The sequence below is a fragment of the Manis pentadactyla genome, chromosome 9 (assembly GCF_030020395.1).
Source record: "Manis pentadactyla isolate mManPen7 chromosome 9, mManPen7.hap1, whole genome shotgun sequence".
NCBI lineage: Eukaryota > Metazoa > Chordata > Mammalia > Pholidota > Manidae > Manis > Manis pentadactyla.
In genome coordinates this window covers 11,064,025-11,076,433 of record NC_080027.1, presented here as the reverse complement: position 1 = coordinate 11,076,433, position 12,409 = coordinate 11,064,025, and the positions used below count along the sequence as shown (strand labels likewise).

The following is a 12,409-nucleotide window of genomic DNA, read 5'->3' as shown; positions in this document are numbered from 1 at the left end:
GCTCTCGGTGATGATCCTCAGCTTCCTGACTCCTGCAGGCTGGGTCCTGGCCCACCTGGAGAGCTACAAGAGCGGCTCCACGCACTGAAGGCCTGAGGCCAGGGATCCGCGCACGGGAGACCATATTAAACCCCTCCTGCCAACTAACACTCCTCAGTGTTTCTTGTGTACTCGCTCTGCCCCTGCCCCACCAGCACTGGGCTGGGCCCTGGCTGTGTCAGCACTGGGGGGACAAGCTGCAGGCCAGGCAGTGGTGGGGCAGCCGCTGCAGTCAGGACTCGTTTGCCAGGTCATTGCACCCTCTGCGCAGAGGCCCTTTTCCCAGGGTGGGAAAGGAGGGCCACAGCCAAATCCCCGCCAGGCCCTCCCTAGGCGCCATCCCCTGCTGTCTGACGTCTTTGCCCAAGGAACAGCCACAGGAGGACAGAGCAAAGGTGTTTATTACAGGAAGGTTCTCACACCTGCTGGGAAAGGTCCTTGCAGGAGGGTGCGATGGAGAGCATCTGTGTGGGCGTCCTCCTCAGCCTCTGGCCTACTCCTTCCCAGCCCTCGGGCCCATACCCTTGCCTGCCCATCGCCTGAGACCCAGGGACCCCTTCCCACTGCAGGCTACACAAGATGCCCACAAAGGAGGCTTCTCCCTGTGACCAGGACCCCATCAGTGATGGTCCTGTGTCTAAGGTGAGAACAGTCCTGACGCCAAACAGAATCCCAGCCACACCCCCAGTGAAATGCAGAACTGGGCGGCCAGCGTCACGGGCCACAGAAGGCCGAGGCGGGGCATCTAGGTGAGGATGTCGTGGGCCTGATGCTCCAGCAGCATCTCCATACTCCTCACGTCCGTGCACCAGAACTCCAGGCGGTCCTTCATGCCCTTGATCTGAGGCAAGCCAGGGCCACACACAGGCATTAGGACACTGGGCAGCCGGCACCTGGTGGTGCAGGTCTAGCTTTCCAGCGGGTGCCTCGGGGCAGCACGAACAGAAGAGGCATCAGAGTGGGAGCAGGGTGTGGGCAATGGGCTATCCCAGTCAATTCTTGTCACAAGGACATTTAAAAAACTTGAATGAAGGCAAACAGGCAAGAATAGAGGAAATCCACAGGATTAAATTTCCAGCAAATATGATACAAGATGGATTTGGGCTCAAATCACAGAGCCAGGGGTGTATTTTATCAAAGTGCCAATTTTAAGATTAAAAGGCAGCACCAGGACAACCAGCACTGTTATTAAGAGATAAGCTTTTAAATACAGGGTTCAAACCCCGGGCTTGCATTAAATCAGGTGCACCCCTACAGCAGCAATTCATCCTCTAAAGTTTGTCTAATAATGCCTTCTTCCTACATGGCTTCCACCCAAACGGAACTTACACACACACAGATATAACCCAGAACACTGTTTAAAGGAGAACCACGCATTCCTATTGATCACCTGTTGCAGATCGAGCACGCGGGGCTGCACCCAGGTCATGTGAACCCGCTCATCCACTTCGTCAATACTGCCTCTCACCAGGCCCACCGACAGCGCCTTCATCACCAGCAGCTCCACCTGCATGGAGAGGGGCTGCAGTGAGACGCGCGCTGCCGACAGGCCCGAGCCGTGGGCCTGCCCGCCCTGCAACATGAAGGGGCAGGAGCTCCTTGGGTGTGGTTTCTGGGTCTAGGGGGCAGCGTGCTGGCACAGGGCCCTGACCCTCTGGCCACAGCTTTGTTATGAATCCCGAGCCCAACGACTGTACCTCATTCACAGCGATTTTAGCACTTTTGGCTATTTCTTCAAAAGTGAGTTGTCTGTGGTTGGCAGGTCGTGTGAAAGTCATCTGGAAACAAAGGTCTGCTTATTAACTACTTTTCAAAATAAAATTTGTCACAGAACTGCTTGCTAAGGTTATTTTTGTCAATACCTGCTCTGAAAATAGATTTTCTTAGTACCCAAATACTCAAGTTTCCTTAGTCACGTAGCTTAATGAGAACAAGCTTTTGGTGTTTAGACAGGAAGGGGAAATAGCCCTACAGTCTCATCTACAACAGTCATTTTTCATTTCCTGAACAAGTACTTGAGGCTGCTGAGTGCCAGGGCTGTACCTGGACTGGGTGAACAAGGTCCATTTCCTCAAGAAGCTTAAATTCTAGTAGGGAAAGGCAGACACGAATGTAGACAGAGGATGGTAAGTGCGATGAAGTGGCAGCTACCTTAGCTCAGATGACCGGGGAATACCTCTCTAGGAGGGGTCACCTAAGCTGAGACCAAAATACAAACTTTAAAAAGCAAGTGGTGGCAGACAAACAGGAAAGTTAATAGAGAGGGGAGGGGATAGAAAAATTACCACTGCAGTTCCAAGGGCACTCAGGGAGGCTTGGGGCGTCTGCAGCACCCTCGGGCTTGCCTACAGGGTCCTGAATCAGAGCGGGTCAGTGTGCTTGCTTACCTCCATGAGGCACAACAGCTGGATCTTCCTCAGAAGTTGGGCTTCGTTGGCTGCTAAATCAGGCTACAGAGTGGAAAGACATCAGTGGCCTAACTGGGCTTTGGAATTCTTTCTACAACAGTAGATCGAACAGGAAGAAACTAGGCAGGTCCAAACCCTGCACAGAGATCAGAGACTTGTTACCAGCTTCAAGGGACAGGAATGTCACTTTCCTTAGGAAACCACTAGAACAGTGCCTAGCTGAAAGGCCATTTTCCAAGACAAGGAATTTGCAAATGAGATTTGTACTAATGCCACAAACACCAGGGCGCAGGACCGCAGGTGTGGAAGAACATGGCCATGTGAGAGGGGCTGGAGGCTCGGCCTGCTCAATCAGCTGGGGGAAGCAGGGCCGGAGGGACGCACTCTTTAAATTCCAGGGACTCATTCTGAACTGAAAATGCCCTTCGGCATGACCTACACACTCTCCTTGCAGGTGGATCAAAAGGTCATTTGCTGAGCACAGAACCAAAGCAAGGAGAGTGGATTACTTGATTCCAACATTCAGCTCATCCCCTGCCACAGACAGCCTGACAGGGACATCCTGCCACAGGCACTGGACAGGTCAGGCTCGCCACAAAGGGCCCGCTCCCTCTGACAGGTGCTGGTGGGATGTGTGTCTTACTTTTTGCTTTCTGGACCTGCTTGTGGCCTCATCACAGTCCACTTCTATCTACTCTGCTCCATTTGTGTGATTCTACAAGCTTATTTGGAACTTCAAGAAAATGGAAAAGTTCAGAAAAGTAAAAACATAGTAACAGCCCTATTCCTATCAGCATAACATTTCAATAATACTTGCTCCTGATATTTTCATTTAAAAAAGAACTTACTGTTATTAAAGCTCAAGGCCTCCTCCTCAAGCACCTCTTCTCCCTCCCCTTACTCGGTGCTCCCTCCCCTGCTGGCCCCTCCCTCAAGCACCGGCCCCCCATTACCGACCCTCTCTCACACCCCTTGCTCTCCTCCACTCTAAATGCTCCCTCTTTTTGGCCTCACACACCCTGTTTCAGTTGAATACACTAAAAGCTTCCTATGCTGCATTTGCTAATCCTATTCATCCCTAAGGCCACAAACCGAGCTTCTTTTGGGCAGCCTCTGTGACACCCCTCCGCCCAGCACTGATGAAGCTCCCACATCATATTCTGTCCATCTGTAGTACCGAGTACTCTTTTAATACCCGAGTTACTATGATAAGTAAGTAACTACTTAGCCACCTGCTCTGAGAGCAGGACTGGCTCTCCCCAGGGCCTGCCCTGGAGAAGGAAGGGGCACATCAGCATCTTTAGGCACTGGATGAAGTGTGGGAGCGCTCAGCCACCCTCCCCGTGACAGACCTGCTGGCCCCAAGAGGCCTTCAGGGTCTGGAATCTCTCCACGTTGCCACTGTTGAAGGCATAAAGGGTGTCAATCAGCCACTGCCGGTCGGTGCTCCTCAGCGAGTCTAGCACGGGGTGCATGAGCTGTGAGGGTGGAGGGGGTCAGTCAGCGAGGAGCACAGTCTCCCCCTCGTTAAGGATCCTGTGCCCAGGGTCCACTTACGAGCTCTCCGAAGTTGAAGACTCCCTCGCCAAGAAGTCCTGCCAGTCCCAGTGTGAACGCTCTCTCCTGCTGCTCAGACACTACGGTAATAGCACAGTGCCAGTTACAAGAACCCACCCTGTTTGGCTCTGAAAACCTCACATGAAAAAGTAAGAAGCCATTCTCTGTAACGGTCGTTAAAAAGCCCTTAGATTATACCTGGATCCACATACACGGGTTTTACGGGAAAGCCATTCATTTGCTTATTTACTCTTACCTTAATACATGGGAGCCTATATTTCCAGCCGACCTATCTACTTCCTAGAGTAGTGCGTCCCTTGCCTGCTATGGGAACTAGTACCACATTCTACTTATCTTGAAGTCATCCCATTTAGTCTCTTTTCAGACTAGAATTAACTCCTTTCTGTTCCAATAAATGATTCCCTTAATCTTTTAACCACATCAGTTGTTTTTTCCAATGCATTTGTCTTGAGATGCAGCAGTTAAAACTGCAGTGACATATTTAGAGTTGCTGATCTTTTCAGCTTCAACAGTAGACTGTTAGGAACATTTAAAACATGCTATAATTTTTTTTCTAAACACACATTCCTTGCACTGTCCACAAAACTCACTGGTCACTTTTCTCTTCACCTTCAAATCCTTGAAAGGTTCTTGTAACTTATCCGCTGGGCCCGGCCCTTGGGCTTGCAGAACAAGCTCCTCAGGGGACGGGATCTCACGGTGCCCTTCACCCCGCACCTGGGCTTCTCACCAAGACCTCTGACTCAGGTATGGTGAAGACTTGGAGAAGGGGTGGGGAGGGGGCTTGAGGAGTTAGCCTGATTTTCTTCTGAACCAAATGCAGAAGACAAATACAAGGTGAAACTAAAACTCCAAGAGCTGTCCCCACCCTCTGATCACATGGGCTTTATTCAAAAAGGTGAGACAACACGTCTCGTCTGAGACTTGCTGCCTCAACCACTGCACAGCTGCTGTCGAGAGACAGCTCCTCACGCACATGGGCTTCAGCAACCCCGGGTTACCTGGCAGGTCCTTGATGTCAACACAGCCCAGGAATCGCAGCGCATCTTTGTAGTAGGATGCATGGTTCCCAACTGTCTGGTAGTATTTACTGGAGAGATCGTAGAAACGACTGTGAACTGATGTCACTCCGGGGAGGTTGTTGAGCATTTCTTCCACATCTTCAATTGTTTCCTAAACACAGGATGCAAGATGCCCTTTCTTTTCAACTCAAAGCATTTTTAGAATAATACATGACAAGATGAAAAGCATAAGCCACAAAAATTGATAAATATGACTACACTACTCAGAGAAGACAAATAGGGACTCTGTGGCATCTTACTACACTGATGGACAGTGCCTGTAATGGGATAAGAAGGGTGAATGTAATAACCACATTGTTTTTCTTATGAAACCTTCATAAGAGTGTATATTAATGATACCTTAATAAAAAAAATATATGACTACACTAACATGGAAAACTTTAGTTCATCCAAAACAGGAAAAAGAACAAAGACAAGGTACAGACTGGGAAAAGATGTTTATAGCCCACGTAACCCACAAGGGAATGTGACCAAAGCTATATAAAGAGCTCCAACAGATCAACAGGAGACAAGCAATACAGAGAAACAGGCAAAGAAAAGGTATTAACAGGCAATTTACAGAAGTGGAGACATGAATGGAGTGGTCAGGAAACTAGTAGTAATCAAGAAATGCAAATTAACCCCCGAACGAAATACCCTTTCATCTCCATTAGACTGACAAGAATGAAACAGTCTGAAAATACCAAGCGCTGAAGAGGTGGTGCAAGGCCACGTTGGAGGAACACTGGCAATATCTGGTAAAGGTGGAACGCACATGCCTTACACCTGTGGTGTCACCTCCAGGTGTGTAACTGGTGAGATTTTGCCCTTATACACAAGGAACCGGACACAGAATTGCTGACAACAGCATGCTTAACAATAGGAAAAAAACCCTGAATTCCTTCACTAGGAGACTGGATATGTAGGCTGTGAAACATTTCTACAGTGAAAAACCATAAAACCAAAAAACAGTGAAAATAAACTGGTCACCTAACCTCAAGCCAACAAGATAAAACAATGCCATGTGTCCCTGGAACTGTACACCCTTATCTAGTGGAGCAAAACGAAGCGCAAGCAGGGAGGCGCTGCCGGGGAGGAATGTGCCTGAGGTGCCCAGGAGTCCCCTGTGCTGTGCTGCTCAGCCCTCAGGTGTCTGTGGCACGGGCAGGCCCACTGCGGTCCGCAGTTCATAGCTGTCGGCATGTCTTACACAGTCGACAAAATGCAGTGAGTACGCATGCAGGCTAGGGCTCGGAATCAGCATGAAACAATGTTCTCTGAGGGCAATGAGAACATGAACACTTACCCCCAATATTTAAGATTATGGTTCCCCCAAATAAACACATGCAGTCTCTGGTTAAAAAAAGTGAACTGACCACACAAGTTGGTCTTACCCATATCCACACCTGCCCCCCAAATTATACTGAAATAAAAGCAGGAAAGGCATAAACACAGGGAAGTTCACCAATCAGCAGGTGGAATGAGAGCGAGGGCATGGCTCCGAGCTGTCTGTCGGTGGTGAGGAGGCCGGCCCGGCCAGTGAGGCCCCCGTGCTGCGGGCGGTCAGGCCTGGACTCCGGCTCCATGAGCATGCTGTGTCACATGGGCCGGGGCTCTTTGTTTAAGGGTTAACAGGCATCATGTCAGTGAAGTACTCCTAACTGGTTTTGAAAGGAAAAAAGCCCCTGCACGCATAGAATGACAGCCAAATGGTAACATGTTAACAACGGGAACACGAGGTGAGGGTAGAGGAAGAGTTCTTTGTGCAAATTTTACAACTTTTCGGTAACTTACAATTGTTTAAAAGTAAGAGTTAAAGAGGAAAAATAGGACTTTTCCCCCTACAGTTCTAAACAAGCATCTAAACCAAAGCTAAGTCTGTCGCTTGGTGGCCTCACCTTGGTGACCTGGAGGTCCCCGATGTTTAATTTTAGAGCTCCAACCGCAGTTTTACACAGGATCACTGCCTCGTCGCTGCTCTTTACCTAAGACATCAGAGAGGGGACCTCAGAAGTGTGGGCTGCAGAGAGCAAGGCAAGGCGTCTATACGCTGGCTTAACCTGCACAGCTAGAGACATACTGGTTTCTAGCGGTGTGACAGTGATACACATGCAAACTTTAAGTCACACCTACTCTAAAAGGTCTGGCTCAGACTTCACATTTACCTTCTCACGAGTCTTTTCCAGAAAAGTAAGAGCTACATTAGGATCTAGAAAGAACAGAAGAACAAAGTCAGAAGAACCATCCAAGAGTGTTTTTACAGATTGGTCTCTACCAACCAGGAGATTTGTAGGTAGGATAATCTTTATGCTTAGGCCACAAAATACACAAGAACCATTACTTACAATGTAAACATTCAATTAACTTTTATCGTTAACATTTGGATCTGCTCCTTTAGGAAACAAAGTGAGACTCACCAGTCATCTGTCTAACTACGTGAAGAATGATTTCTACCAGAGACAAAGGGTTCACCCTGAAATAAAGACCACCAATCTTTGAGTGCCAACAACTACCAATGTTTTCATTTTTCAAAGTAAAAAAAATGACAAAAGACTTTTACCTGTGTTCGAATTCACTGATGAAGTTTTCATAAAGCTGTGGAACCAAAACATGGAGTAATTATAGGATACTTTTCATTTTGCAAAATCAAGATTCTGAACACTACCACAATGCCCATCACACAGTAGGCACTGCATACATTTTTTGCTGAATAACAGGACTTCCATATTTGGGTTTATTAAGTTTACATAAATGACCACCAATGGATTACTGAAGAAAGCTAGGGCTTTTTCTGGCTTTGGGAATTAAGAGCACTGCCCTATAAGAAACTCCTGAAACCCAATTCCCATATTCTTCCTAAGTAAAATAGACTCTCAGTTGACTATCACTAACCTAACAGATTGGAGTCCCCTCAGATTTTAGAAGGTTGCAGACTAATTATGTACCACTACCACATTTATTAGCCATTTGACAAACATCTGAGCACTTACTCAGACTCTGCTAGGTACTATAGACACAGAAAGTGTAGGACAAAAGTTGATCTTTCAAGGAACTCCTGGCTTAGTGGAGCAGACTTGGAAACAGAAAAATGACAATACTGTGAATTTACGAGCAAAGGAAAAATAGGACATAGGTGGATCAGCCAAAGGGAGAGGTTTCAAAGGTTATTCTAGAAATGGTGATAACTGAGTTTTAAGGAATGAAGAGCAGTTAGAGAGGTGGACAAATTTGTTGTGCGATGGGTGTAGCTGGGAGAACATTCTAGATAGTAACAAACACGTTCAAAAGCATTGAAGAAAAAAACCACACGATGTCTTCAGAGTACTTCTGAAGGGCATAGAGTGGGTAGCACTGGGGCTTGATGCCTGTCCTAACGGCAAGGCTAAAACAGTGGAGACACATGATCAACTTCCATTTTAGAAACATGACTCAGGGCAGAGGATGGCAAGGGAAAAGACCAGGGGAGAGACCAGCTGAGGCTACCAGGCAAGACACTGAGGGAAGGCCAATAGCAGCAAAGACAGACGGAGAGTCTGAGGGAGGTTTGCTGGTGAGGTGAACTAGACTTGATCAGATAGATACGGGCACGTCACAGGGAAGGGGAGCTGACAACCTTGGAGCTTATGGCTGGGTAACTGCAAAAGGGGTGCTCAGTGGGGCAAAGCTGGGAGAGGGACCTCTAGATGAGGTCAGCTTTGGATATGGGGAGTCTGAAGTTAAGTTCCTCTCGGATATGAAGATGGCACTGTCCTTGCAAAAGGAAATTTGGGGCATATGTATGTGTATATATGTTTATACACAGCAGAAAACTACTAAGCCCTGAAGAAGAAGGAAATCCTGTGACATTTGCAACAACGTGGATGGACCTTGGGGGCATTATGCTACAAGTCAGGAAAAGACAAATACTGTATGATCTCACTCACATAAGCAATGTAAAAAAAAGTGACCTCATACAAACAGACCAAACCGATGGTTGCCAGAGGTGTGTGTGGGGGTGGGGGGGAATGGGTGAAGGGGGTCACAAGGCACGAGCTTCCAGTTACAAGTCCTGGGGGTGCGGTGCGGTGCACAGCATGGTGACTATACTTAATGACACTGTCCAGTATAGCTGAAAGTTGCTAAGAGAGATCTTACACATTCTCACCACAAGGAAAAAAACTATTAACTGTGTGTAGTGATGGGTGTTAACTAGACTTATTGTGATGGTCCTTTCCCATATACACAAGTATCACATCATTACATACTACATGCTAAAGTAACACAGTTATATATCAATTATTTCTCATTAAAACTAGGAGAAAGAAAATGTCCCTGAGGCAGCCAATTGATATTTAAACCTGGCACCGAGCAAAGTGCCATCTAAATAAAATGGGTTTTTCACTACAAAGAGTTACTTCAAATATATTGTCCTCTTTAAAAGGGAATATTTCAACTTTCTGATATCTAATTTATGGGACCACCTAAAAAAAAAAGTAAGTCCACTAAATCTAGACACTCAAAATTTGCTTCTGACGACTGCATATTCATGAATACTACCTATCTGTAAGTTATGTGGCCAGGTCCCAACAATTTTTAGAGGTTTATTTTGTCTATTGAAATAGTTAACTTAATCTGCTGACCTGAATAAGTGTCATGTTACCATGAGATTGAGGACATATTTTGCTATGTGTAGAAAATTATTTAAAGACAAGCAAGCAAAGGATAGAGACAATTATATTATCCATCACTATGATACAGAACCTTAGGGAACAAATCCTAAGACAATTCTATCATTTTCCCATATAATTTAGAAGACAAAGAGTGCCCAGCAAAAGCTTTAGGCTTATGTATCATTCCAAGTTCTTTGAGTAGTAAAATTTCAGACCGATGGGTATAAACCACAAGAAAATCTTAGGAGCCCAGGTGATGGAGTGACAGGTGGCAAGCTTCATTGTGAGAAAATACAGTGTTTTTGGGGCAGTTAACTCAACTATCTTGAACTAACTTTCAATTCCAATGCAGGTACAAATCTCTGATTTACTGAGAATCCAAGAGAAATGCATCAAAGTATAAGATGTCCGGGAAGATTTCAAAGAGGAAGCTATGAGTGAACAAATTCATGGGGGTTTGTCAGGATATGGGGGAAAGCTGGGGCAGTGTTTTTTTCCCTGCTGACAAAATTGTAAAAGTGCTCTATCACAGGGCAGCGTGGTATTACACAGGATTTCCCCCTGCAAACCTCTTCACCTCCAAGTGAAGCACAAAGGGTGCTTGACCTTCCACGGTACCACGACAAAGTGTCTGGGCAAAGCAGGCAGAGTCGGTAGGGGGAGGAGAGAGCACTGATGGCAGCCCTCTCAGTTTCCTATGGTCATTTTCCTCTGTAACCCACTGCACCCCTAACTGGTTTTGAACTTTCAATCTTGAGTAAGTTTTCCAAAAGTACAGTACTTTTAAAAAGTCTATGAACAATAAGGTACAGGGCCATACTATGATATACGCTGGCTGGAATTTTAGAAGGAGTTGGAATGTTTGTGTTTGAACCCTCTTCTGCCACTTACTACCTGTGATCTATGCCAAGTTATGTAATCTCTTGGTATCTGCTTCCACACAAATAAAGAGGATAACAGTATCTATTGAGAGATAACCTATCTCTCAATGTTGTTATGAGGAGTAAACAAGTAAATATATAAAGTTCTTAGAATACCACCTGACATAAAGTGATTGCTGGATAGGTATAGTACATTATTTTGAAGCCCACCTATTATTTTAAAAAGTCCTTGAGCATATTTATATAATCTGACCTAACATGGCAAATCATTTACCTTAATGAGACCATCTCCTTGGGCAAAGCATGGATCCTGCACAAAATCAAGCACCTGAAGTGTCAGCTGATGCCACAACCTGCAAGACATAAGGCCCTTAACACCTATAAACTAATATCCGGTCACAGGCACCTTCAGCCTTGATAGTCCTATCAAATAACAACAGCAACCGGCCTCTACTTGCTAACAGGAAGAATGCTAACGCGGATGCTAGTAAGCCTGGGTTCTTTCCCTGGCTCTGCTACTCAACAGTTATGTCACCCCAGATCACCCAACTTCTCCAAGACTCAGGTGTTCCGTTATAAATGGAGGTTATCTTTCTAGACTACCTCAAAGGGTTAATGTGAGGTGTGGCTGGAAACAAGAACTTTGGAAACATACGTATCTAAGTTGAAATCCTGGCTCTTCTACTTATCAGCTGAGTATCTCAGGGAAGGAGCTGAAACTGAGTTTCAGTGTCCTCACCTGCGAATGGGATGAAGGAAAGAATGAGCTATGCATAAAACCTCTAGAAAAATGCTATAGCACATTGGAGACCAAAGGCTAATTTTAAAAAATGCAAAAAAATGCTCTGAAGAATGCAAAGTTCTAGCCAGCACAACAATTACTTAGCAAATAACTTCTTCTCAAAACCGCTAATGGCAGAGGCTGCTGAACATCATAACACACTATCTAAGTGGAAGGCAACCCGGCTGACGCTAGGGTTAACAGGGCTGTATTTTCCTATAGAACATCGCTAGCTCAATGCCAGCAATTTAGTCTATTCATTTAACAAGAAGTTGGTGCTTAGCAACAGAGAACTCGAAATTTACCCTGTCTATAAACAAACCCAAACTTTGGGACCGTGGGAGGGAGAAGGGTTGTGCCTTAGAGTGCAGCCAGTCGCAGAACTAACAGGGAAAAGAAACGACTGCACTGGCGCCTGGCTTATGCGCTGCAGACCGCAGACCGCTGAGAGCTGTAGACACAGTCCCACTGTAACAGGGCTACGCGCAACACAAGGATCTGTCATCGAAAACGGACGGCAGCCTAATCCTGAAAGGGCATTTGCTTGTTTGACTGGAATCAAGAGATAGAATCTTTTAAAGCCCTGAGATCTTTTCATAGAACTAGTTCAGAAGCGTCGGTCGGGAAGGCAGGGAACCCGAGACCCCACACCCTGCGGACGCCTCTGCTCCTCAGGCCTCCCGAGCTGTCACGCCGCCGGGCCCCGGCCCCGCGTCCCCACATGGCTCCACCCAGGCCCCGCCCCTCGGCGCCTCGGGTCTCCCCACCCCGGGGCTCGCGGCCCGCGGCTCACTTCTTCGTGTAGAGCTCCTCCAGGCGGTGCCACACAGCGGCCGGGCCGGGCCCTGAGCTCTGGCTCTGCTGCAAGAAGCCGGGTACATCCTTCATGACGGCAGCGAGACCGGGACAGCAGCACCACAGAGACAGCAGCGCCGCAGGTATGGCCGCCGGAAGTGCTCACTCACTTCCGGCGGCGCGCGCGCGCGCGGGGCAGCCTGGGAGCGCCGCTGGT

At 47.1% G+C, this 12,409-nt stretch overlaps 1 protein-coding gene across 1 annotated transcript; it reads right to left on the bottom strand.

Moving 5' to 3' along the window:
* Positions 1-422: 422 nt before the first annotated feature.
* PSMD13 (proteasome 26S subunit, non-ATPase 13) lies at positions 423-12,367 on the bottom strand. Its single transcript, XM_036927131.2, has 13 exons — positions 12,191-12,367; positions 10,891-10,969; positions 7,647-7,681; positions 7,504-7,559; positions 7,252-7,295; positions 6,985-7,071; positions 5,027-5,198; positions 4,005-4,084; positions 3,800-3,925; positions 2,427-2,489; positions 1,737-1,817; positions 1,430-1,546; positions 423-880 (listed from the first exon to the last, which is right to left on the bottom strand). The coding sequence occupies exons 1-13, from the start codon at positions 12,283-12,285 to the stop codon at positions 785-787; spliced, it is 1,131 nt and encodes a 376-aa protein (XP_036783026.1). The 5' UTR covers positions 12,286-12,367; the 3' UTR covers positions 423-784.
* Between the last annotated feature and the right edge of the window lie 42 nt (positions 12,368-12,409).

Coding starts and splice junctions, on each gene's coding strand:
- PSMD13 (XM_036927131.2), bottom strand. CDS start 12,285: ATGAAGGATGTACCCGGCTTCTTGCAGCAGAGCCAGAGCTCAGGGCCC. Junction 7,072..7,251: donor TGGAAAAGACTCGTGAGAAG/GTAAATGTGAAG, acceptor CTGATGTCTTAG/GTAAAGAGCAGCGACGAGGC. Junction 1,547..1,736: donor CTAAAATCGCTGTGAATGAG/GTACAGTCGTTG, acceptor CTCTCCATGCAG/GTGGAGCTGCTGGTGATGAA.